The sequence below is a fragment of the Trichoplax adhaerens genome, genomic scaffold (assembly GCF_000150275.1).
Source record: "Trichoplax adhaerens TRIADscaffold_25 genomic scaffold, whole genome shotgun sequence".
Taxonomy (NCBI): Eukaryota; Metazoa; Placozoa; class Uniplacotomia; order Trichoplacea; family Trichoplacidae; genus Trichoplax; species Trichoplax adhaerens.
The window spans coordinates 365,899-393,761 of NW_002060966.1; the positions used below are offsets into that span (position 1 = coordinate 365,899).

The following is a 27,863-nucleotide window of genomic DNA, read 5'->3' on the forward strand; positions in this document are numbered from 1 at the left end:
GCCTGATTGGCCCCAATGAAAGCACGGCTCGAAAAGTTTTGCAATCCGATTTTCCAGCTGGTGTTCAGGATAACTACGCAGAATCAGCATTGTTAAGAGATCCTCGAATAGGGCTTCGGATGCAAGAGTATGAAGATCAATATACAGCTTATGAAAGAATAAGGTAAGATAAAAATGTCTCAACATAATACCTCTGTTATACTTTGGTAACGTAATGCATGATTTATACTTAGGGTTACAGCTTGCACATGGAATGTCAATGGACAGCTGACTTCGGAAGACATTTCTGAGTGGCTAAGGAAAGAAGACGGCAATTCAGATATTATTGCTATTGGGTATATGAAAATTTTATTGTTTGTATTTTGTAATCAGAATAATTTTTTCCTATAAAGAAACAATCACCAATTTTGATGTTACGTTTAATTAGTGTTTTCATAACCATTAAATTTTTTATGACTGTGAGAAGCGGAATAATAGTTATAATCTTGCTAATGTTTTGAAAGTGATGTACGTGTATTTCATGATGCAGTTTCCAAGAACTTGATCTTAGTGCCGAAGCTTTGCTACAATTAAAAGAATCGAGTAGAGCTGAGGAATGGGTGAAAATTGTTGACAAGCATTTGCCTATCGACATGTGCAAGGTTTGTTGGACAGAATTTAGCACGGTAGGTTAATTAATTATAATATTCATAACATTATCGATTTTCTTCTTGCCGTCAGGTACGAGGTATAAGATTAGTGGGAATGTTACTATTAGTATATGCAAAATCCAATCTTCGAGAATTTATAACTGAAATTCATGCTGATCACGTTGGTACCGGCATCATGGGAATGATGGTTTGTATCTATCATTAATAGGAAATGTTAAAATCTTTAGTATGTGTTAATGTCCGGTCTCAAGTAATATTCTAAAGAAGTTTTTGTGTTTAAATGCAACTACAAATATGCATAGAAACTAGTTAAAGCTGTAATCATACATTTACCAGGACACATTTACAGCCTAACTTACGAAGTTATCAAATTAGGGTAATAAAGGAGGTGTAGCAGTACGATTTAAGTTGCACCTTACTACAATGTGCTTTGTCAATTCTCATCTTGCTGCTCACGCTGAGGAAATTGAGAAACGTAATCAAGATTTTAAAGAAGTCAGTTCTAAACTTTTTAGTCGCTCAAGTCAGCCTCTCTCGGTTCTAGATCATGAGTATGCATATCAATAATATAATGAATTGTTAATTTAATGACCACATGTCATATTCAGATTGATGTTTGCAAACTTAAAATTTGAAACTTTTTAATAAATGTGTGATTCCTTTATTATTAGGACCACGTTCTGGTTTGGAGATTTAAATTATCGAATAGCGGGAAATGAAGCTATAGTTAAGGATATGATTAAAAGCGGACTTTTAGATGATCTCTTCAAGTTCGATCAGGTATAAGCGTTAAGCTACCAAATAATTTGCATGTGTTGAAAATAAATCAATAACCAATTGTGCAGCAATGCATGGAGCAATAACAGCTATGCCTTTATAGCTTAATTTAAAGATGCATTATTGATACGTGTAGTCTTTTTTCCAGTATAGTATATTTTTGAAATTTAATAATGTTTTACGCGTATTTGCAACGTTAGCTTAACCAACAAATGAGCCAGCGAAAAGTTTTCCAAAACTTTATAGAAGGTCCAATAAAATTCATTCCAACATATAAGTATGACCCTGGTACTAATAATTGGGATACAAGGTGAACCACGTACACTTTATTTGTTATAGCTAACCGAGCCGAAACAGTTATTTACTGTTTTTACTTAATAAAAATATTTACAGTGAAAAGTGTCGAGCTCCTGCTTGGTGCGATCGCATTTTATGGAAAGCTACAAACGTTCTCTTTGTCGATTATCGCAGTCATCCGTCTTTGAAATGTAGCGATCATAAGCCAGTGTCTGCAAGTTTTAACGTATTTGTTAGTAAACTATGATATTAGCTCGTTTCTTATATGCACGTAACTAGAATTAGTGTTTCTGTAGATATTGAGTTTGCATACCTGCCCTATTATCTAGATTAAAGTCATTAATAAAGAAAAGCAGCAAGAAATCCTACATGATGTTATTCGAGATTTAGATAAAAATGAAAATGAACATTTACCTCAGATTTCGCTTAGCCAACAAGAAGTAAATATACGATCACGTACTCATTGAACTCTTATGTAAGGTGATAGGTTCGTTCATAATTAATTTTTCGTAATTCCCTTTTACCACTTTCAGTTCAATTTCGGCGATATAAAATATAATGTCTCAAAGACTGAAACGTTGAATGTTGTCAACACTGGAAAGGTAATAATACTGACCACCATAGCTTATTAGTTCGTAATTTTTTTTATAGCAGAAACTTAATTAGTGGTTACGAACCGTATATTAATCAATTGCCAAAGTTTTTTAACACCTGTATGCGATTATATAGATTCCTATAAGGTACTCTTTTAACCCTAAGCCTGGCGAGTCAAACCATTGCAAACCATGGTTAGAAATTAAGCCTGCATCTGGAAACATCATGAAAGGTAATCTAGATATTTAATGGCATTAAATAAGGCATTCCCTAACTTGTCCATTTTATGAGCGATATCGGTTTTAAAATGTAGGTAAATCGGCCGAAATAAGTTTGATCATGAAAGTAACTAGTGAAACTGCCACAAAGTTAAATACTGGTGAAGATAAATTAGAAGACATTTTGATTTTACACCTCGACGACGGAAAAGAGCATTTTGTATGTATTGTACTACGATTGTCTTTCTAGGCAATTTGATGTTACGATCTAAAAGTATTCATTCTAAATTAGGTATCCATTACGGGTAACTATCTACCTAGTTGTTTTGGTGTTGCAATTGAGACATTAGTGTACATACCTGGCGGTATACGCGAGATTCCTATAAGTGACTTATTGGATTCGGTAAGTGGGTATCATTTTTAAATTATATAAAAATCCTTAATAATATTTTGTACTATATTTCTTCCTTAAAATTCGAAAGCCTGATGGGAAGACGGTAGATAAACTTAATACAAAGCAAATGTTTGAAAAGATTGCTCATCCAGACAGAAATGTAACTCCATTAGAAATTCCTAAAGAATTATGGCTACTGATGGATTATTTAAATGTGTATTGCACGGAAAAAGTAAGGCTATTAACGGTGCAACATAGGCAATTATTTGTATCCGTAAATTTAGATTGTATTGTATCTAAGTTATTTTTACTGATAAAAACACATTTACATAGGAAGGAATATTTACCGAAACGGGTTTAGAAACTGAAATGATGCATGTTCGTGATGCAATGGATACTCTTTCGTTTCCTCAAGATGAAAGTATCCATTTCTCAAACTCGGCAACTTGCATATTTGTTAAAATTCGATCCAGTTGTAATGTTATTATCGTAATTGTAATATGATGTTATGTAGAATCCTTTACATTACGAAAGAATTTAGCGCATTTTCAGTAGCAAATTGCTTGCTCGAATTCCTGGATGCATTTCCACAGCCGGTGATCCCACATTCCTTCTTTCAGAAATGCATAGATAACTGTAACAACTTTATAGCATGTAAACAGGTAGTAGCCGCAATTCAAATCGAACTCTAACAACTGTTTAAATATTAGACTATCGTTTTAATGTACCGAATACGTAATTCTTGCAGATACTACAACAAATACCCACAAGTCATCGTAATACCTTTAAATACGTATGTGCCTTCTTGCGCAAGTTGCTATTGAAAATAGGCAAGAATAAGCTTGATGCCAAAACTTTAGGTACTAATACCGACAAGGTTTATTTTGACTGCCTATTTGTGAATTACGAATGCATCTTCTGATATATATATCATACTAAAATATTCGCATTTTATAGCAACGATATTCGGTGAAATTTTATTAAAACCTATTATAAGAAAGAAACAAATCTCAAGTAGGGCGTTAGAACAAATGAAGAGAAGGAGAGTAGTATTTGTGTGCCAATTTTTGACTCACGAATACGATGAATGAAAACATTTCTAAAATATTGTTTATATTATGCGTGTAACATTTATCCATTTTTGACTAAATATTGTCTTGAAATATAAATCCCTTGTATAGTAGTTTACAGTATGCTAATACATTACTTGGTCGTGAAAATTTAAGATGTATTCAGGCTCCGATTCATCAGTTACTCAAAGGTTTCGATAAAAACTTGGTGTAGTGTTTTAATATTACCTATCCTAAAAATTATTTTTACCATTCTTTACAAATTTGACTGATGAGTTGTTATTCATTTTATATTTTCCCGTACTATTGCAAATCGCAGTGACAGATGCATATTTGAAATTACTTCGATAGTGTTCCTGTTATTTACGGTTCATAAGTGTAAACCTTTTCACATGGTAAATACCTCAGACCTTTCTCTGTTTAAAGCTTAGTACTAAATTAGTCAATCAGCTTATTTCACCGGATTTTTGCACCTAAGATAATTATACTGTTTTATTAATTAATTATGCTAAGAGCTGTACTACTTTCTTGACATCATTTCGTTTATACAGTATATGGAATTATAATTTATGTGAGTAGTTAAGGTTAAATAATTTAAATTAGTGATTACTAGCTCAGAAAGATATTACTATAGTTATGCTAATCGCGCAAGTATGAAAATGATCTTGTCGTAATCCGTTTTTAATTAATCCTGTTTAGTTCCTTTGTGTTTATCTGAGAGATGAGCCTGTTAACATTGTACATTTGGTACTAATGCCAACGTTATTTGACATTATGTCGTAGTTTTTCTTATTGCCATTGCTAAAATACTACAGTAGCTTTTAATTAGTCGAGATAAGTATATTATTAAAAACTGTGTACAAACTAAATAGTAGCGGTAATTTAGTCTGGAGGTGTTGTTCTTAAGAGCACGGACAACCCAATAAACATGTGGGGTTATATTTGTAAGGAATAAATGATGACAGGTTTTTCATGGTTGCAATGAAAATATTGTAGCGGTAATAGTTAGCAAGGTCTTGTAGCTTAGTCAACTTGTTTTATTTCCTTTATATGCTTGTGCTGATAACGTTAGTAATGAATGCGTAGAATAAACTTCTATTTTTCTAATTTTGATCTGATTATAGGGATAAATGTATCATTAGTCACTCAAATGTAACTAACAAGAGTTGCCGTTGGAGTGGGTTGTCATAGCACGAACCACAGTGAAGAGTAAATAACTAAATTTAGTGGTTAGCATTTATTTATGGAAATAACTAATAATGACTTACAGTAAGAACTACAGTAGTTATCATTTTGTTAAAGTAAATTGTGCTTTTCTGTAGTTGGAGTTCACATACGGTAACCAATGTTAATTGATTATAGCGTTATGTCTTGTAACGCTTGTGATAATATCCTGAAGATATTCAGTTATAGATGATATTATAAATAATTCTGTGCATAGACATACTGTAATCTAATTATCTATAATCGTTCAGTAGATATCTAAGATTATGAATAATTTTCCGTATTAATTTAGCTGTCCAATATGAACTAAATTTTATGAACTATTATGACTCATGCATGATAGCAGCTGCCGAAGGGTATATAAGCTATGTAGATAGTTAAATAAAAGAAGAGTTCTATAGTTGTTTAACGTAGAAGCAAAGGCGTTTATATTCTTGTGAGATAGTTAAGGGATACTGAATCCCGGAGACTATATTAATTTAGAGATTTGTTTTACGTTATCTTCGTCATGAAGCTGGTTTGTAACTATGCGTTTTGCAGTACGATCGATTTAATAAGGAACAAAAATGACAGCTGGAAAAACTATGAAATTTTATATATTCTACTTCTACACGATTGTTTGTTAGTTTTATATCGTTATGTTATCGATCATTATGGCTTAATATGACCAATTGAAAACAATACAGAATGTAATATTTACTTTATCCAACCACGAATTTTATTTTTCTTTTCCGAAAATAAAATATTACATATAAGATCAGTCATATCTTGTTATTTATCATTAATTATGGTTTAAGTATATTAATAAAATAAACTGGCACTTATTGCAATCCTAATGGTAATAGCGGATAGTAGATCATCAAATGTCGTAATTTTACTAAGTACCATAATTCCGACAAGTATTACCTTTCCCTGTAGATTTTAATTACGGAATTATAATAATGCTCTGTACTTCACAGTAGACCTAATCTTAGATCAACATATTCCATGTTTATACGAGATGGTTAAATAATTAGGTGTGAAAATTAAAAAACATTGGCAAATTGTTAATTTACAATCATCAGTTAGTAAATACAGTTTTATTAACAATTTAACGGCGAATCTAATAGAATCGCTTTAAAAAATTTCGCTTCAACAGCAATCCAATAGCTATCGATATTAAAATATAGAAGATAAACCTTGAATTGCTGCTATCATGATTACTATAAATGTAAATAGGGCTACTTTAATAAATAGGAATAGTTCCCTGTCACCAAAACCTATCGTCATTGGTGTGTAAGTATCCTGCACTAAGTATAGGTAAAGTTACGAACCTGAACTACCTTATAGGCTTTAATAATATCTTAGATTATAATTATAATTACTGGTTGCTGGCGTATATTTCCTTAAAAATAAAGATACTTCCCGATAGCTCTGGTTATAGAGTTGGCTAAAGATGTTTTTATTTTGGTAGCTGTAATCACGAATATCAATAGTACGAATTTTCTTCCAATCAGGCATACGTTCAACATTTCTTGTTAACGCCGGATGGTATAAAACAGAACAGACATGGCTATAACCTTGACGTTGTCCTAGACTTTGTAGCAATAATAGTAGCATTAAGCTAATACATTTACCGCGGTACTGTGAAGAAACACATGTACCATCGATATAAAGGATATGATTAGGGTCATCATAGTCTTTCGCAGAGAAGTTTTCAAGCAATAGACGTGTTATATCCATGATAGGGGCAACCTTTTTTCCATACAAGTCCTCCAAGTCTGTACATACTTCAGCTATGGCTGTGCTAAATAAATAAGCTCCAGTAACACCGGCCACGTCCCCATCACTACTTTTAGCGACTATGGCAACATTATTTTTTACTGCTTCATTGAAGCGTGATAATGCTACAGGTTGATAATCTTCTTTACTTAAACTTATGGCTTTAAAAAACATGTTTTCTTGACTATAGGTATGAGCCAAAATTTCTGCAGCTTGTACAGTATCGGATGCTTCCATTAGTTGATATTTTATATCGTGTTTAGGATCGAAAATTTCCGTTAAATTCTCATCGTGAAATGTTTTAGCTAATGAAAAGCACCATTGGACATGATTATGAGAATTAGCCGACATCTTCAAATAAAGAGAGATGAGAAGAATATAATAATGCAGTCCAGCTAGTCAGAAATATTCAAATTTAAATTTCAGTTGATAACATACATATAATGTATATCATCCAGATGACTTAAGTACATCATTTATTATCGAGTAGTAAGTTGCTTATTGGGAAATTTGAACTTACTAACTCTATCGCGGACAAATAAAACGAACTTAAGAATAATAATTGATATGTTGAGATGGTTTTCACGTGATGTCTGGCTATGCCCCTTAGTTTATTATTCATTGTCTACTTTTCTTTAACTGGTATAGTGATTGAATGGCCAATATGAGAGACCTATAACCATATGTTTTAAATTTAATGCATTTAATTTGTATAATTATGTTATAAGAGTATAATCGATTCTTTAAGATCTGTCTTGACGTAGGATTTGTGTGGATACAGTTTACAGATCTTGCACTTTAATTTCTTAAATGATAAACTACTTTGCATTACCCAAGTAAATATTTTACGATTAGGCTGCATTTTATTCCTACTATTAATTGCGATAGAGTGCTTACTCAGCATTACTAAGGTGTTGCTATTCTTATTATTGAAAGAAAGAAAAGTTTCTGTACATAAGAGATTGTCGTTATGAAGTAAAAAGTAGTTGTAGCCGTAGCTCTAGGTTTATGTTGATATAGCAAAGTTGTTCACATTCAACAAAATATCTTATAATATGTATATATAGTAATAGTGTAGTAATTACAATATTAGTACAGAAAGGCGTATGGAAGAGTACAGTAGCTTAAAATAATGGCAAGCGATTGAATATATTTACTAGATTAAAGAAGAAAAATATAGGTAAAGTTAAAATTATGTTACTTTACACGCCATTAATCTTTTCATTACTGATCGAATAGAAGAGGAATAGGCACTATTCTTATAAATATGGCCGATTGATTTCATGCAGTTTCAGATCCCATTTTAATATTGATATCTACTGATAGAGCGCTAGCTTGCATTTATTTCATATCTAGATTATTTTTGTCCTCTGTGCAATGATCTCTCTCGCATGTAAAATTGGTCAATCTATTAGAAAGAAGAGTTCTGTGAGAAAGTTATTAGGTGCTTATGATTTTATGCTACCACATAGGACGATAGATATTCGAAATTAGTACTTAAACTTTCTAGAAATATAATTTCTAATCATAATGATTGTCGAATTGGCATTATAATTAGCCACCAAGAATAACGATCGTAACCATAGTTATTTAAATTTAGTTTATTTAACTGATGCACGAAGTATACTCTTTATTCGTTAAATCTTTGTCAATTTCAACATTTGAATAGCATAGCTTATTGACCTTGCAATAATTACAATTGGGTTAATTGTTGTCTTGAATGCCCTAGTAGACAATTTGGAGTTAAATAACTCGTTATTCTTACACATACTTAAAAAGACTTAATATACTCTTGGAGCTGTCATTATATTAAATGTGCACCAAAGAACGTATTAAGTTTTGTAATTTATAGTAATATTGAAGTAAATTTTTAAGGTACCGTATTAGTGAAGGTTAGAGATCTTGTTTATATCATATTTGGCCAGAATATGTTATATGTCATATTCCAAGAATACATTGATGAATTGCCATCTTTCAAGCTAGCAATAAACAAAATCAAGTAAACTCATCTTTAATAGCACTAATATTCAGTAACGTACAAAAGAGACTTTTTAGTAAACACGTATGCACATTGTAATAATGAAGTAATTTTAAGAGGTACTGCTTTCATGCTTCATTTTTGGCCACTAAATTTGATTTAAACTTGCGTATATTGCATTATGGACCTGAATCAGAGAATAAAAATCTAGGCTTTGCGATTGTTTACTAATAGTATCCGTTGTTTATGATGTTATACTGAACTAATTTAAAGAGCTAGCATTCGTTTTTGTAAACATACTGATAAATTGATGTCGCCAACGATGCCTACCTAATTAAAAGAACTACATATTAATTTGTGTCAAATATTGATTATGGAACTAGATTTCATATAATTTTCAATTATATAGTTCAAGGTTAAAATGTATCAATCTGACATATAGCGATGCATAGCAGATCGTCAAGCATAATTTTAGATAGTTAATAATTAAGATCTTAAAATTGTTAGAAGCGTATCAATTATCCATTTGAAGGAACTTATAACTTAAAATGCTCGCAATTCTTTAATTTGAATCTTACGTATTACACAAGGCCAACTAGAGAGCTTTAATGAAGCCAATTTGTCCACAATAGACAGCGAAGTATGCATTGTACAACATTTATGTCTGGTGGTTCACTCAATAACGTTTTGCGATAGATTAGTTATGACTAAAGATTGGATCAATCGATAAGAGAGAACTTACTAGCTATTATGGAGGTTCATACATGATGCTTTCGTAGTAAGATAGGCTTTTCATTGCATTATTTTTGGAAAAAGACAGAAAATAACTTCTTTAACCGTTGCTGAAAAACAACTGAGCTGTTGCGGAAGTAGCGATAAAAATGAGATAGACAACACTAGCAATTACAAGCTATATATGAAATAGAAATCAATTATATTAACACCTTATTGTCGATCATATCGCACATAAGGCATATTCAGTAATTAGAACGTACCAAATAGACCCTGCCATAATAGCTCCCTGCTAAGCATGCATAGCTGTGGGTTATTTATACAATAAATTGAAACAATCTATGTCAACAGAATCTAGCCTATGTCGAGATAAACTATTTTAACGCCATAATAACGAGTACTTCAACTTTCAATAAAGTCTAATGTTATATCTGTAATTGATTGCTCTACCTAATTTACAATTGAAGTATCGTAGGAAAATGGTCATGATCGATAGTGTCAACATCATCTAGAAATAAATAGCTACCTTTTCGATCTTACAAAATAAAGTGCAACTTTGAATCACTGTTGCATAACGCAAAAATTGAAAGCTATTTTCGATTCTGTGCTCCTTGAGGCGAAAACTATCAACTGCATTGTCTATTTGATGGTTAATACTTTAATACAATCTAATATATAGCGATACTCTCCACACAGAAAAATAGAAACTGCTCATAATCGCTGTCCTGATATTGCTTTTGAAGACTTTCATAGTAAATAATTTTTAATTTGGAATGATTTAGTTTTTGGGTATGTTGGATTATATAACGGTAATGATCACAAAATCGCTAACTGAAGCAATCATGCTAACCAATTATTCTTGGCTGGTTTGGATGAAATACCGCTTATTTAAGATACGGTCGTTCTTTTTTAAAGGGTTGTATAGCAATAATGATTTACAAGCCTTCTAAGCCATTTTTACAACATTTATTTTATAAAATATCTTATAATACATGTATATACCATGCATCAGCAATCAATTGGGGTATCCTAGTTTAATTATTCATTCATAATATCAAAATTTCCTTACAAAATGCTTTATTGAATTCAGGTAACTTGTAGACAAACTCATCAGATATACATCTTGTATCAATCTTTTTCGATTCGATAAATATTTTGAACAAGAAAGTTGCTCGTTGTTTTACAACCCTTCATAAAGGTTAATCTATAGTTACCATTCTTAGCTAGTGCTATATCTTACTTGGTATAAATTTCTTAATGAACAGAGTAACATCACGATAGCCTTGATTATACAGTGGAGCAAATATTTTTTCATTTCGGTAGCTATAATTGTTAACATTGACACTAGAGATTTTCTTCCAACCAGGCATATGTTCTACGTTTCTTGCCAAAGCTGGATGATATGCGATAGAACATACATGAGTAAAACTGCGACGCTGACAGATACTCTGCAATAGTAACGATAGCATCAGGCTGATGCCCTTGCCACGGTACTGAGATAAAGCACATGTATCATCTATATAAATGATACGACTGGGATCATCGTAATCTTTGACTGAAAAATTTTGAAACAAAATGCGACTCATATCCATGATAGGGGCTACTTTTTTTCCATAGTACTCTTCCAAGTTTACCTTGACTTCAGCTATAGCTGTATCTACTAAGTAAGCTCCACTAGCGCCGACCAAAACTCCATCTCTAGTTTTAGCGACCATTCCCATATTATCTTCCATTGCCTGTTTATAGCTTAATAATGCGCTAGGTAGATAATCTGCTTTACTCACACCCATTAATTTGAAAAACATATTATCTTGGCTATAAGCTTGTGACATAATCTCTGCAGCTTGCTGGATGTCCCAAGGCTTCATCATTTGATATTTAATATCATTTTTCGGATCGTAAATTTCCGTTAGATTCTCATCATGGAATTTTTTAGCTAGTGATAAACTCCATTGCACATTATCTTGATAGCCTGTCATAGTTCGATAAGGATTATAAACGTATGATGATGGTATTCCGTTAGATAGGATTTATTCCTTGGTCGATAACGAATAAATTTTGATAATAATCTAATAGTTTGAACCCTCCATAAGATCAGTCAACAAGAAATTTAGTCAAAGCACACTTGTATTAGCATTAAGCAGTTTGGAAATTTATGCTGTTGGTACGTGATTGAATAATAATATAGAGATAATGATCGTTTACTTTGATAACATCACGTGATTGACAATAGTTCCTATCGATCAAATTATACATAGTAACACTATTTGAGGGACGCGTTGGGCTCTCTATACTGGTTAAAAGCTGTTCAGCTTAGATGCAACCTTTAATTAGGTCTTAAAAATTTACAAGGCATTGACATTAAACTTGGCTCAAATTTCACATAAGCAGATCATTACAACCTTGAACAATTGGCTTTTAATGTTTTTATTAATTTTTACTGGAGTATTATTTTATAATATTTCTTTCAAATTTCTAATACAAACCAACAGTGACTGCTACACGTCGGTCAGTTCAATCAGTAGACAAGTACTAAGGTCTAATTATTGATGAGGCTACATGACTGATGTAGTAGATAAACTAAAATTGCAGTTGGAATCAATAGATCTGACATATTTTGATAGATTACGAATAAAAGGCAACAATTTAGATGGAATACTATTTATCCTCTTCATTGTACAGATTGAATTGACTAAAGGATCTTAAACTGATGATACATATATGAGTGATCTTCATGATTAGTTATGACTAACTGTCCGCCTCTGTTCATAATGAACGGTAAATGTTATTAATAACTCTATCGTAGAACTATAATATCTAAGTGCTTGACACATAAAGCTTCTCAACAATTACTGTACTAGTGGTATAAAAAACTATCTATATAGGTTGACAATGAACTGGAATAGTGGCTGTGTAAATCCATTGATATACAGCTATGAAGTTATCTGTATCGAGCTGCTCTATATTTAGAGCTCTCCAACAACTGCTAGCGTTATATACTTGCGTATAGCTGTTTACATCTATATTGGTTTACAGTAAATGGAAATTGTCCTACTGTACCTGTTTCCGATCACTATGAATATGATATTTGAATCTTCGCTTATTTTATTACTTAATGATATTTCGTAAATAGAAGAGATGGAGTAAATTAATGCATCATAAAGTAATCATAATTTAAAGTCCTATTCTACAAAATTTCTATGTAATAATGGTGATATCCAAGATTAGTATTAAAAGTGACTACGATTATAAGACTTTCATGAGTAGATAAAACATTTGTATTGATTGCAATAGTTATAATAAAATTGACCAAAGTGCATTGCTAGAATATTGTTTGAAAACAAGGCTGAAAAAGTATGTGGAGGTCTTGATTGCACCAATAATTAAAAATCGATTTCTTGGATCCATTAGTTGGCCATACATATACAGTATATTAATGCTAAAGCTTGCAACTAGTCTATTTTCTAAGAATATCAGAAATTTTCGTCTGATCTTGAGCACTACTATGGATAAAGATTTTCCCATCTTCATAGCTATAAAAATTAATATTCTTTTAAGAGCAGGAACTTTCTCAACATTCTCATATCTAGTATTTTGAATAAAAGTGATATATCGTAATGCAGTATGAACGAGTAGTATACGGATTAGCCTCTATATAAGCTTCCGCCTGGCTATGATATCATTTCAATATCACGTTAATTTTACCTAGATAGACCTTGTTCAATCTTTTGTCAGCGATCAAAATAGTTGTTTGTACTCATTAGTGAACAGTATTTAATATGATTTAAGCTAGCAAAGGTCAAATACTTTCGTTCTGCTTTATTTTCATGATGAAAAAGTGAAAATAATCGATTTTTAGGTCCTTACCAAGAATAGCAATATTTATCTACTTGATGTTTATTTCAGTAAGCAATGCAGTATCTTATTGATTGCCAATGCTTTTATTCGTCATTCAATACAACCGAAAACAGAAAAGATATCTGCCTCTTTTATTTATATATATTTTCATGAAATAACTTTGACTATTGAATTTATGCATGTTAAATCGTTGTATAAATGAATTTAAAATTAGAAGGTGGTTTACCACTGCCTGTATTACCACTCTATTAAAGGTCTATTATTGCAACTTTTCGTAATTATTTCTACTATATTTATTCTATTCTTGGAATAATCCCAGTAAGATTCGTCTTGCAATAGCTTTCGACCATAAATTTATTATTAAGACCAGTATTACAGTTTGCTAGAGGTGAAATTGCTTAGAACCAACGAAATTTCACGATAACCTTCTTCATACAGCTGGCTGAAGATCTTTTTATTCTGATACGTATAGTCACGGATATCAAGGATAGAAACCGTCTTCCACATTTGCATTTGACTTACTGATCTTGCCATTGCAGGATGATAGGAAATGGAACAAACCTGGTTTATACCGCGACGTTGGATTAAGCTTTGAAGAATTAACGAATTCATGATACCTATACCTTTACCGTGATATCCAGACGAAACACATACATCATCGATATAGTAGATCTGATTATATTTACCATATTTTTTAGGAGGAAAATTTTTAAATAAAGTGTGGCTCACATCTACAATAGGAGCAATTTTCTTTCCATATATTTTTTCCAGATCGAGACCAAGATCGAATAATGCCGATGACAATAAATATGCAGCACCTGCGCCCACTATTTTCCCTTCGTTAGTCGTAGAAATTAGCCCTATACCTTCTTCCAATGCTGTCTTAAATACTTCAATTGCAGTAGGTAGATAGTCTTCTTTGGTTATGTCCAATACTTGAAACATCCTGTTATTCTCAGCGTAACATTGTGCACAAATATCTGCAGCTTTTTCAATGTCCCATGGCTTAATTAAGCGATACTTAATATTATTTTTACTATCGAAAATTTCAGTTAAATTATCTTGATGAAACTTTTTACCCAACGATAAACACCACTGGACGTTATTGTGATAGCTCATCGTATTCATTAATGTTCAAGGGTAATATAAGGAGAAAATTTCAGTATTATTTCAGCTGATGAAGGGTAGAACTTTAGACGAGAACCGGTAGGAATGGATTGAATGATTCAATTATGAAAAGAATCAAATCAATCAAATTAGCCAGTTGTAACCAAAGAGGATTGTGTAATTTATCCCAAACGTTTTGGTTTACTCTGTCAATTAATACGGGTAATTAATTTAGTCTTTCTGGATAATGGGCACGCCATCATCACGTGATAAAAGGATTAAGTTCTAATAATTAACTAAAACTAATTAGCATTGCCTCCTATCGTACTGTACTGTTCAGCAGTGTTATTGGGTTTACAGAATTATCTAGCAGCTGTCGGTGATCCATCATGATATAGTAGTACCTTACCTATCCATACAATCTGATACATATCATCGATATTGCCAGCTACAGAAAAATCTCATCAATCTGATATTTATGTACTCCTACTGTTGAATTGCATAAATAGATAATGATACTCAAATTGTTGGATTCAATTATAATCATCATTTCTAATAGATAGAATTCTTATTGAGGCTTTTTATTTTCTTAATCTGCTATCCGTGATCGTATCTTAATGATTAAGAAAGCGTTAAGATTATACTTCTTATTTTTGTATGACTTTCATCAAGAATGATTATAATAATAGATTGATTTTACGATGGTATTACTAGATTATCTTCTTAACATACAGCAGCATAAAACTGACTGTTAGTAATGTTTTCTCTTATTTCGCACATCTTTATTTAGATAACTGCCAACTTTAACAGTGTTATCCTATTAACAATAACATATATTGATGCATCAAAACTATAGATTACTTTGGATTTGATTGAATTTTGTTATCGAAATTTCCGGCAGAGATGTAGTTGAATTCATAACGACCACCTGATGATATTAGACTCTAAGAAAGTTTTTGCTGCGATAAAACTTTCATTGTAAGTTCAGATAACTGTAAGTAGAAACGAGGTGTTTTAAAAGTATCATAATAAAAGGATGTAAATATACTGTAAAATAGATTTATCTGTAAGTTTAACAAAGTAATTGTACAAAATAATCGGAAGGGATGAAATGGTGTATTTGCACTATTCGTACTATAAACTTGAAATTTTATCGCTGATAGATATAAAGCCCTGTTTTATAGTAAATAGAATAATATGATTCTTAACTTAAGGTTAGAGTAGTATAGCAAACTATTTGATTATGTTTGTGTGAACTTTCTGCTTTTGTTTCTCTAAAGTGTCCAGGCTTTGTATACGGTTGAGCCTTTACTTAAATGAGAGCAGTTTAAAATGGAGTTAAATCAGTTCCAAACTTCTTCATTCTATTGGCAAATTCGCTCAACAGCTGCAGTACTCCCATTACTTCTTCAATAGATATTTCAACCGATTACAGAATAGAATCATTTTATTTCACAAATACTTAAATTACAAATACGGGTAGAGAAGCTAGTAAAAATATTTTCATTTTACACTTTGAGCATGGTGATGAGCATTTTACCATTGTTTTTATTAACAATTTAACGTTCGTGATCTATCAGAGATCAATCTTAATCATACATCTATTACTGCAAAAACTTATACTAGAACATTCAAATCCTATGCGTATTCATACTTATGCAAATTCTAGAATTGTAGATGATGTAATGTCATAACCATCATGGATAACTTTACGAATAGACAATATTGGCAAATACAAGAGAAAGGATTAATGATACAATTAGACAGTAGTTACAATTGGAAGACCTATTGTACAATTTCGCTATAGATATTATCCAAGATTAGCATGAAGGATATGTATACTGTACAGTGTAAGCCGCTATTTCAAGAATATTCACAAGTGTACCATCGGCGAGACTATAAAAAGCGGAGTACTAGCTTAGCTTCTCAGTTTCAGTTAGTCATTTGCAGGATCTTTTGACTATTATTGCTAAGAATATTCTTATGTTTTTCTTTAGCACATTTTACGACTAAGGTTAACGAAAATAAAGTAAAGTATTTTAACCTATTACTCAATAGTAGTTTTTTTGTGTAGCTGAGAGTTAGTTCAACTACGATAGGTCCCTAAGTTAGTTGGGAACACAAGTACTAGTGAAGATAGTGTTTAAGACCCGGTTTCTTATTACAAAGAAGAAGATTTGTAACAAATGGTAATTGCAAAATTTTCACACAGCAGGTGAAACACTTTGCGTTTCAATTGTTGCGATCCACGATATCGAAGCTTACTCCAAGGATATTGACTACGGACAAAAAATTTTCTAAACATCTTGATTTCACTATGATGAGTAAAGGATTTACATACTGTAAATTGCATGCCTAAATGAATATCCTATCATAATTAAACAGAATAAATTAAAATTGCCGTGAGCTTATAATATTGGAACTGTATCAACATAACCAACGAAAATTTTATTTTCGTAAAAAGTATGTATATAGATCGACCTTGATATGAGCTTAAGCCTGGCTTTGATATCGGTTCAATTTCACGTTAATTTTTCCCTGAATAGATCTTGTTTGATCTCTTGTAAATAATCAAAATAGCTACTTATATTTTTTAGTAAACAGCGCTTGATATGATCTAAGCAAGCAAAAGTCAAATACTTTCACTCTGCTTCATTTTAAAAATGTACAATTATTCGAATTTCCGGCCCTTACTTAGGATAGTTATTAATTAATTTTAATTTATTTGATGTTGATACAGGTCAGTCATTGAGTGTCTTACGTATTGCCAATGCTTGCAATCTTTATTAATAAAAAATATGGACCTATGAAGCGATGCAAGTAAATTGTGCACACTATTCTATATGTACTAATATCTATAACCTATTAGTCCATATACAAGTAGTAAAATAATATTTGGATAGAATACAACTATTCATCAATGCGTAGATCGACTATTATCACCTTTCTACATTTCTTAGTGAGGCAATAGTGAAATGATTTGATTTATGATCCTGCCATTAGTGTTGAGTGAATTTAATCCAGTTGATATTAATTAAAATAAATAGATATTATGTTTATTAAATTGCTAATGTTTACGATCATTAAGGAAATAAAAATAATCATTACCTCTATTAGAATGTTTTACCCTATCATGTATGATTAAGCTTGGTTATTAAACTCACGTGTGTCCAAGTATTGTGCCTATAATTTCATCCTTATAGGACTCTTTATTATCACTAGTCCATTTGGTGGCTGATTAAAAAACTGTTTTATACCAGTTCTGGCATATTTATCTTATTCTTGCAAGAAATTTATAGTATTATGATTTGTCTTCGTGGCAATAAATTCGCATAATAAAATGGTTATTGACGATTATCACCGCATGCTGATAGGGTTAAGTTTCCGATAGATGAAAAAATTCCGCGATAGCGTTTATCATAGAGTTGACTGAAGATCTTTTTATTGCGATAAGTATAGTTATCGGTATCAACAACAGAAAAAGCCTTCCACGTTTCATTTTTTGAACAGTTCTTACCGATGCAGGATGATATAAAATGGAACAAATCTGCGTGATACCACGATGTTGGATCAAACTTGGCAGAATTAATGAATTCATACCAATAATACCTTTGCCACGATGTTCATGCAAAACACATATGTCATCGACATAGTAGATATAGTAAAACTTATAACATTCTGGAGTTGAAAAATATTGAAAGTAATTTGTGACTTATATCTACAATTAGAGCAATTTTCTTTCCGTATATTTTTCCAGATCTATGCCAAGATTGAATAATTCTACCGATAGTAAATAGGATGTACTGATACCAGCAATTTTTTCATCTGAGAGAATAATTATCATCTATCATCGTTTCTTTATCGATACAAGTACTTTTGATATTGCTGCAGGAAAAATACTAATGTATATAGATGATTATATTATTGTTAGTTAATCATCCTTTCAACTATATGAGAATCGTATTCATTTTTTATTATTTTTCCCTATGTCCTTGATAAAGATTTGCACTTCCTTGTAGCCTTTTGCTACCAAATCCAGAAAGACTTTTTCATCTTTATAGGTATATTCATTTAAATCGATAGAATAAATTAATCGATAGCCAACTGCAAGAGCTCTTTTTGCATGATTGGATTGAAAATAGTGGTTATCATTTTGTCATAACCATGTCGAGCACTTATTGCTTCTACTAAAAAACCGCTCAAGAATCCAATAGCCTTACTAGCATATTTTTCACCTCTCAAGCAAGCAACATCATCGATAACGATCATTTTCTTTGGATCAAAGGATTCTTTTTTCTCTGCGTCTTCATATAATTGCATCATACAATCCATAATCGGAGCCATAGCTTCTCCATAGTTATTAATAACGTTCTCGCCCGCTGTCACTTCAGTTACCTTACTATAAACATAACCAATTCCTACTCCAACTAATTTATTATTTTCTATATCTCGAGCAACGATTGCTAATTTATCTTCCATCGCCAATCGGCATTCAAATTTAGCAGCAAGGATATACTGCTCGACCGTAACACCTCGACTTTTATAAATTTCATTTTGTTCAATAAAAGAGATAGCAATGACTTTCATAGCTTCATCCATATCTTCTTCTTGCATAATACTATACCGTATATTGTTTTTTTCATCGACGATAAAGGGAGAATCGCTATCTCGAAATTGTTTATAAAGCTCTAGTACATGTTCCATAGGATTGTGTTTAGCCATGTTGAAATCGTTGCAGTTTGATGTTTAGTAATATAATTGAACCTATCCACAAATGAAATAGTACAGTAAATGACTGTTAGATACAGGAGTACTTTAGCAAAGACAGATTGAAAGTGATGATGGAGACCACAAGAACTTCTATCTGCGATTTTAGCCGTAGGTGAAAAGGGCTGAGATCAAGAATGTGCCAAGGTCATGTGAAAATCGATGATGGAGCTAGCAATCACCACGTGATAGTGTACTGGGACTGCTATATATATTGTACACAATTTCATGCAAGGATTGATTTTTATAGGGCTTTAAATTAAATTAAATTAATTTAATCAGTTGTTTACCAAAGCGTATCGAGTTCATTGTTATGGAAATCAAGATTGATTTGCTCCGTTTTCAGAGAGTTTAATCTTCTCTATCTTGCATTCATAATGGACTACCCATGGTATACAGTAATGCATGTTTCTATCGGTAGTCTAGGCTATTCTTAGTCTAAATTCGTTTCTAATCCACTGTTGTAGAACTCCATATTTAGATAAGCCCTATTTCACTTTGATACTATAGGGCTCTAGTGCTACTCTAATCCGATTGCATTGCAGAAATCTCGTAAACAGACATAAGCTCTTCTTCGTACTCATTCGCGTTTCTCAATCATTTCATCCTGTCATACTTTTAACATTCTTAAAGGGCATCTTCATGTTTCGATGACACAATGTAGTGTTTCCTTAATTTACGGTGATTAATAAATCATTGGAAGGTATTCTGCATTCAATTCTATAACAGTAAACTACTTTACCTCATATAATGTCCGTTATAGTTTTGATTTAGCTTTATTTCTTATTATAATTTTTCAATAATGATGGATGATGTTAATCATTTAGCTTCATATCAATGTATAATAGTGATGCTGAATATACTTTTAGTCTTAGAATAAAATCGATAAGTCTGTAAATAGACTGCAGCACTTAGAGAGGCCTAGGACAGGTGATAAGGCAAGCGATGATGGATAGACTTTGAGCTTAAAATTAAATAAGTCTGTTATTACATTACAAAACTATGTGAACCTATTTTGAGCATAACACTTACACTACTTGTTTCAGGAGACTGATTAACTACACTATTCATGGTAAGAATTTGAAGTTAAGAAATGAAGATCGTGGTATAAAGATGTATAACTTCATCATAGCAATGCAAATAATTTAAAAGTAGGTTAAATCTGTGCTCTTTTGGTTCAATAAGATTATCTATTCCTAGGATAATTTATGGTACTGCCTCATTTATGTGCATTATTTGTTCTATGTGCAATGTACCTTAATTAATTAATAAGCTAAAAATCTGTTTAAGAAGCTATGTAACCTGATCTTAGCAATGCTGTCACGGTACGAACTACTGTGAAGAAAGAGCTATCTAAATTTGGTTTATATAATATAGTGATAATATATTACAACTAGTTACTTACAATAAGAGTTACTCTAATTATAAATGTGTTACAGTAAATTTAATGTTGTGCTGTAATGTACACTGAAATGATTCTGTGAATGCACATGTTGTTGTCTGAATGTCAAAAAATTAGTTAGTAGATGTTCTCACCTAGGTATTTTTATAAAATGACTCATGAATGTTTGCTGCTTTACAAGGGTATAAAGCCCGTCAGATAGTTGAACAAAGTAGTTCTCAATTGTATAGTTGAGTTTAACGTAGAATCAAAGGCGTCTAAATTCTTGTGAGTAGGGATACTGAATTCCGAAGACTATAGTAATTTAGAGATTTATTTTACGTTATCCTTGTCACAAAGCTGGTTTGTGACAAATGCAAATAATAATTCATAAATTAGTTGTCTTCAACTCCGGATGTTCAATAAGATCAACTATCATTCTGTTAATTATTACCGAAACTTCTTTCACACATAATAATTACGTACTGTACTTATACTTCCAATTTTATCTATATAATAGCGTACAATCACTTTTCAAAATGAGTATGTATTTAAAATTACTTGTGTATTCCTAGACACACGGACGAAAATTTTTAACAATTTTGGATAACTTTCTAATTCCGAGTGTATCATAGAGTATATGGAATAGGCTATAAATAATTGATCTTTTTTAGAAGCAATAATAACCTGATAGTTAACAACTGAAATGCGCTTTAGCTACTTTACTGGTTCATTATTTTCATTGTAAGTAAACATGCAGTTTTCTTTTCAAATGATAAATATCATTATCCGTTAACATAGCGTATCATATGGAACTTTAATGACGAATTTTTATTAGTATAGCTTGTTTATTATTAATAACATAACAATCCCACCCTCCCGTTAATACAGAGTGAGGAACTTTATAGCTAGGGCTCACTTCCTTCTATTATATAATTATCATTCATAGATCTTACTAATGGTGTCATATATGGTACTCTAGTGATATGAGATTAAATGCCATGACAAATTTAAAACATCACAACTAGCTAATTAGATAACCAAAATTAATAGCCAGCAATTAATTATAATATGTGCATGATTCTGCAGGAACTACTCGACGAAGAATTCACCTCCAAATTTGAAAATAGAGGAAATCAAGTAGAGTAGTGCCCGCTTTCTATCGCTTTGATATATGACATGTACAAACAATCTTGTACAACCTTCCATTTTTAATTTAACTTTATTCAATTTAATCCAATAAAGTAGAATAACATGCAAATTTCTGGTTACCCAGTGATTGAATAATCTAATTTTTGATCGCTGTTTAGTTTGAATGATATACTACCGCTGTTATAAAATACTTCTATTTTGGTTAACATCCATGAGTAAAATGGCACTGAACCGAAATTTTTCTCTGCTATTGAATTAAATATTTCTCTGTAGTACAGTCGCAAATGAGCCCAAAATTACGATTGCAAGATTGTAGTGAGATCATTTCAACTTGCATGTTAGATTATAAGATTGTCTAGGTACCCATTCGTAAAAGATGGTTCTATTACGTGGACTGTTTACTTCACAATATGGTATAGTCTATTCTTAGTATGTTTATTTTCCCCTACTCTATAGCGTAACTCTATGGATGTAAATCTACATTGAATAATTCACACTGTAGAAATCTACTGATACTCTAGTTGAATTGTATCGTAGAGCTAATTTAACGTAAAAGTAAGATACTTTTAGAAGCCATTCGCCTTGATAAGAAATTCCTCCTACTGTGCTCCCTACGTTATAAAAGCTGTCTTCATTCGTCTGTCTAGTTAGTGATTCCTGTTAGTTATACGTTATGCGTCTACGATTTACCAGTACCAATCCTAGGTACTATAGCTATCCGACTAGTCATGTCGTTACTCGCGCTGTAGCCTTGGATGGTTATCCTCTGCATGTTACCTCAATAAAAACTAGTATTTTACAAGTTATTCTTTTACAATTTATTGATTATTCGACGCTTACTCTTCTGAAGCATCACAGTAATGCAGCATATATAGATACAATAGTACAAAATAATGTAGCTTTCAATTTTCTTGTAATATATTGCTTAGGGTGGAATACATAGCTGTTCATTTAAACGAGAACTTTACTAGTTTATATCATGAATTAACGGTTACAGGCAATTTTAGTTCTTGCTTTAGTTTGAAGAAGACGCTTTATTACATTATCTTTCCGTCATTTTCAAGGTAAATAGCTTGGTTAAGCGGCTTTATAGTGGACTTCAATTCAATCGTTGTATGCAAAATGAAATGAAAGGGTATCTTGTGTAACTGTTGATTGAACTGGTGCTCCTTTTCATCATTTTTATATAAAAATAGATGCAGCATTTTGATTATAGCTTACTCGGATTTAGTACTCCTATGTAAAGTGAAATTGAGCGAAAGCCATTCTTAGATATGGATTCATATACGCGTTCTTTACCATCATTTCCTGTAATACTGGCTACTTCGATACTATTAATTTCTTTCCAATTTGGAAGCATATCCAAATCATTTTTGGTGATTTTGTGTATGGCGATAGCTGCAGCATGTGTATAGCCTTTTCTTTCTGCTAATACTAACGCAAATTCTGGCAGTATGTAACCGACACCTTTGCCTGATGCATTCTTTAGTACAGATACTTCATCAAGATAAACTATTCGATCGATGCCACCATATTGATGCCATGGTGTTGTTTTAAATAGTTCTACAAGAGCATTAAGAAGTGGGACAAGTTTACTACCACAGCGGTCATACGATTCCTGTCCATGGGTAACATTTATTGCTGTGGATAATGAATAAGCTACATGAACACCTATCATTTGGCCTTGGCTATTACGAGCTATGCATCCAATTCTACTCTTAACACTTTCTTGACAGGAAAAAGTAGAATCTTTAAGATATTCATCGGCAGACATACTAATAATTCTATAAAATGGATTGCTAGCCATACATTGTGCACTAATTCGACTTGCTTCAGCGATATCGCTCTTTTCCATTATATGATAGGAAATTTTATTCTTGAAGTCGTATAAATAGTTCTCATTTCCGGATCTAAATTGCCGTAGAAGCTGATCATACCATGCTAAATCTTTTCTAAACATTTCGGCTGGTAATTAATTAAAGAATAAAAATTGGAGTTATTTTCACGAACGGCTATAGTATACATAATACTAGATCGTTTATGGTGGCATAAACTCTCTTCTAGTGGTGCTAACGAATTGTTACACTAATTTTAGTTAACGATAAAAGAATCTATTTTTCGATTCAATAGATTTGTGTTAAATCTCTGAATGGCTACTAACATTATTTCAGTTGAGTAATCAAACTTTCCGGCATAAGTTACTATCATAGTATAGTATTACCTTGAATTTGGTTTCCTATTTAGTTTTGCATTGATTCTATTAACATAGGTGACGAAATTGGTCATTAATTTTACAAGATTGAGGATAATTTAACAGTCCTACTTGTTTAGAATAGATTAATGCCTAATTTAGCGCCTTAATCTAACAGCTATCTATGTAGAAGGTCCTATAGGATATGCTACAATCTTGAACTAGTTATCTTATTGAATAATACCTTCAATCTATTAAGACGAAGGCAAGATCTAGAATTGATTTAATGGTTGACTTGATAGGACTAGTGAACTTTGTTGCATTAATAAATGTATAAATACCTTGTCTTACCGTTTTAACTAATTCAATTATAAGTATAACATATGATAATATTGAAAACGCCAAAGTCTTGAATTAGTCTATTCTGTTTAACTTTACTTTGATTATATCAGAAGAACAACGTAATTCGTCACAAATCTTTATGATCGACAACTGAATAATCTTCTTGGCCTTCAAAGCTTGTATTAAAAAGTCTGTACTTATCGTACAATACAAGTATACCAGAATTTCGAATTCTGGTAAAAGGTACTGAGTTCTGCTAGGCAACCAAGGTGCAGTTCACCGCTATTTATTGCTACTTATGTATACTCTTCGATGTCGCCAGCTTTTATCCTTAGACTTGTTTTTATACTTAATGGTGATAAATAGAGCCATCGTTATTTTCAAGGCGTTGCTTATGATGTAGAGCGTCTAAGATACGTGATCATTAAACATTCTTGTCTATAACAATATAGCAATTTCTAGTTCTGTATTGATTTTATTTATGCATGTATGCTTTTGGATAATGCAGCTTATTATCTATAGTATCCAGAATAAAATTATCGCATTACGTTTCAATTAAAATTAGCATAATTTCTATATAGTTTAATTCAATGCTATTAAGCTAAGTAAGTAGATATTTTTAATCAGCAATGCTTTTTCGCTTATTTTATTTCATAATTTTGCGAATTGCTTACGATGTAGTAATTATTCCATTCTTATACCATTAAAGTGGTAGTTAATAAATGTAGAGTCGTATGTATTATTGGTTGTAGCTCAGAATTCGTGTTACCATTGTTTAAGATTTAGTTACTGATAAGATTTGAACACCTAGATATTATAGAGTGTGAACTTTAATAATTGGTGGCAAGTACATTAAAGTAAATTAATATTATACCAGCAATTTTGCCATCGTCTGTGAGAATAATTACATCTATACCTTCGTTCGGTTGCCGTGAGTAAATACTCTTCTTTAGAGATACCCAATACATTAAAAGACTTGTCATCGTCCGCATAACATTGCGCACAAAGACTAGCAGCTTCTTCAACATCTTTTTGTCGAATCAAGTGATAGTTGATAGTATTTCGACTATCAGAAATTTTAATTAATTTCTCTTCTTAGAACTTTTTACGTAAAGACAAGCACTACTAGAGGTCACTTTGCTTGCTCCTGATGTTCGTTAAGAATTCGCAATGATGTTTCTTTTCGATAAGCCTCGTGTTCTAAATTAAAGTCAGCGGTAGTTGTGTCAAACCAAAGTATAGTTCAGATAGCTAATTTATAAATGCCAATAGATTGAAAGTTTTAAATTGAATGAAAATGATAATAATATAGTCTTTTTATATACTTCCATCAGCGTCTTTCCACGAAAGAATTACAAATAATAATAATAAACATTCCTAGCTTCCTAAGTTTCTTAATTGTGCTTTCCTGATAACTGAATAATTAGCAGTACAGCAGCCATTAATACCAATCGATGATGATTTAGTTTAATTAGTGTAAGAAATAGATTTTTCTTGATAATCAGAAGTTAATCGAATCGATTTTTAAATACGTGTGCATTAATAGCAACTAGCAATCTACGGATGATTAATTGACTAATAGATGCATTACGTGACCTGAAGTGTAGTTGCAGGAACTCATAATTTTGCTTGTGAAGAGCTCCCTAATCTATTACTCTCCTCATTCAAATAATAAATAAAAATTTGGGCTCGATAATAACCCTGATCCAGTAATTCATGAAATACTTTCTGACCCTTGTAAGTATATTCGTCGAAATTGATGGAATGAATGAGTTTATAACCTATAGCATGTGCTCGTCTTTGCATCACCGGATTGATAGCCACCGTCAGCAAATAGGAATAACCATTTCGAGCACTTACTGCTCTGATTAATCCACCGCATATAAATCCAATGGCTTTACCAGCGTACTTGACACCTTGTACGCAAGCAAGATCATCCATTATAACCGTTTTATGCGGATTAAATGATGGCATTTGTTCTACTTTTTCGTATAGTTGTAACATACAATCCATGATTGGTTCTATAGCTTCCATGTGCTTGTTCTCTGCGTTGTTTGCATCAAAAGCTTGAATTGCTTTGGTGTAAGAATAACCCGCTGCTACTCCGACTATCTGATTTGTTTCTGTATCTCGTGCAACGATGGAAAGCTTTTCCTCTGCTGATATTCGACATTCATGGGATGCTATTTCAACATAGTCATCAAAAGTAATGCCTCTACATTTATACATTTCGTTTTGCTGTGTGAAAGCCATAGCAAGAACATTAGCCGCCTCGTCTATGTCGTCTTTTTCCATAATGCTATAACCAATACCATGATGATGATCGATGATAAATGAAGCATGACTATTTCGAAATTGATGTACGATTCTTTTTACATGTTGTACAGTCTTGTCTTCAGTCATGTCTAAATTGGTTGGAGATATTTATCGATATATTATTAACACGGACTAATGACAGAATGTTGCTAATCATAGATAACAAAAAAGAAAGAATGATGATCAAATTATCAAACTAGTTATGAAACTATACTATTTTACGTAAGAGCAGTGGCGTAAGTAACCGAGATGGACTCATAACTAAGCAAATAGAGTACACACGTGATCATCAACTAAATTAGGCCTTCGATTCTACTTATTGCTTCTACTCTTACATTTATTATGAAATATTATTATCAACGATGATGTATAAATACATAGGCGCACTTATAGCATTGATTTTTAAATTAGATCAATTTGAAGGAATAAGCATGATGCTTCTTTTGCATCGCAGCATTTATGTAGATGTGATGTTGCTAGGAAAGTCTTTAAACTCGCTAATTGTGAGTGTAATAAGTGTATCTCACAACTACTCTATCTAATCGAGTCTAATTTTCACAAATACAGTCATCTCAGACAGATTGAACTTAAAATAATTTTTTATTAGTGTTAAGCATCGTCGAACAATAATTAATATATTATTAACTAAAACAAGAATCTAATCTAAAATATCCTGAGCTCAAAAGAATTGCAAGCTCCTATCTGCTATCCTTAAATGTATTTAGTTTAATCTATTTACGGCTATAAAGTTGCCTACAATCAGACTTGAGTCATTAAACGGAAAAATTTTCCTCAAATAAATCATCAATATGTTTACTGTACGAATTGATCTACTTAAAATATCATCTCTCTTCTCTTATTGTCCAATACTAGGTGCTAGACATCTTGACAATGGCAGTATATCGAATTAAAGCAATATACTAAACTAATAATACTTTAATATCAAGACTTTGCTGTTGTATAATTCGATGACAACCTTTCACATGAGCAGTTATACATATCCAACCAATTTTTTGTTGATAAATTCGTTACAGCTTTGATTTTATAGTCGTCC

The 27,863-nt window shown here is 31.9% G+C and overlaps 7 protein-coding genes across 7 annotated transcripts; 1 reads left to right on the top strand and 6 right to left on the bottom strand.

The window, feature by feature from the left end:
• Positions 1 to 228: 228 nt before the first annotated feature.
• TRIADDRAFT_32656 (uncharacterized protein) lies at positions 229 to 3,852 on the top strand (the record flags this gene model as incomplete). The annotated part of the gene is made up of 16 exons (XM_002117488.1): positions 229 to 335; positions 530 to 641; positions 721 to 837; positions 1,026 to 1,201; positions 1,322 to 1,430; positions 1,628 to 1,737; positions 1,821 to 1,956; positions 2,054 to 2,164; positions 2,258 to 2,326; positions 2,454 to 2,550; positions 2,632 to 2,756; positions 2,829 to 2,922; positions 3,038 to 3,162; positions 3,264 to 3,334; positions 3,445 to 3,595; positions 3,679 to 3,852. Coding segments are annotated over 16 exons (1,884 nt in total), but the record flags the coding sequence as incomplete, so codon positions are not given.
• Positions 3,853 to 6,556: 2,704 nt separating this feature from the next.
• TRIADDRAFT_61570 (uncharacterized protein) lies at positions 6,557 to 7,336 on the bottom strand (the record flags this gene model as incomplete). The annotated part of the gene is made up of 1 exon (XM_002117535.1): positions 6,557 to 7,336. The coding sequence occupies one exon, from the start codon at positions 7,334 to 7,336 to the stop codon at positions 6,557 to 6,559; it is 780 nt and encodes a 259-aa protein (XP_002117571.1).
• Positions 7,337 to 10,710: 3,374 nt separating this feature from the next.
• Positions 10,711 to 11,674, bottom strand: TRIADDRAFT_61571 (uncharacterized protein; the record flags this gene model as incomplete). Its single annotated transcript, XM_002117536.1, has 2 exons — positions 10,711 to 10,724; positions 10,936 to 11,674. The coding sequence occupies 2 exons, from the start codon at positions 11,672 to 11,674 to the stop codon at positions 10,711 to 10,713; spliced, it is 753 nt and encodes a 250-aa protein (XP_002117572.1).
• A 2,251-nt stretch (positions 11,675 to 13,925) lies between these two features.
• Positions 13,926 to 14,672, bottom strand: TRIADDRAFT_61572 (uncharacterized protein; the record flags this gene model as incomplete). The annotated part of the gene is made up of 1 exon (XM_002117537.1): positions 13,926 to 14,672. One exon carries the CDS (start codon positions 14,670 to 14,672, stop codon positions 13,926 to 13,928), a length of 747 nt encoding a protein of 248 aa, XP_002117573.1.
• A 4,077-nt stretch (positions 14,673 to 18,749) lies between these two features.
• On the bottom strand, positions 18,750 to 19,382 carry TRIADDRAFT_61573 (uncharacterized protein; the record flags this gene model as incomplete). The annotated part of the gene is made up of 1 exon (XM_002117538.1): positions 18,750 to 19,382. One exon carries the CDS (start codon positions 19,380 to 19,382, stop codon positions 18,750 to 18,752), a length of 633 nt encoding a protein of 210 aa, XP_002117574.1.
• A 3,788-nt stretch (positions 19,383 to 23,170) lies between these two features.
• Positions 23,171 to 23,920, bottom strand: TRIADDRAFT_61574 (uncharacterized protein; the record flags this gene model as incomplete). The annotated part of the gene is made up of 1 exon (XM_002117539.1): positions 23,171 to 23,920. One exon carries the CDS (start codon positions 23,918 to 23,920, stop codon positions 23,171 to 23,173), a length of 750 nt encoding a protein of 249 aa, XP_002117575.1.
• Positions 23,921 to 26,110: 2,190 nt separating this feature from the next.
• Positions 26,111 to 26,896, bottom strand: TRIADDRAFT_61575 (uncharacterized protein; the record flags this gene model as incomplete). Its single annotated transcript, XM_002117540.1, has 1 exon — positions 26,111 to 26,896. One exon carries the CDS (start codon positions 26,894 to 26,896, stop codon positions 26,111 to 26,113), a length of 786 nt encoding a protein of 261 aa, XP_002117576.1.
• Between the last annotated feature and the right edge of the window lie 967 nt (positions 26,897 to 27,863).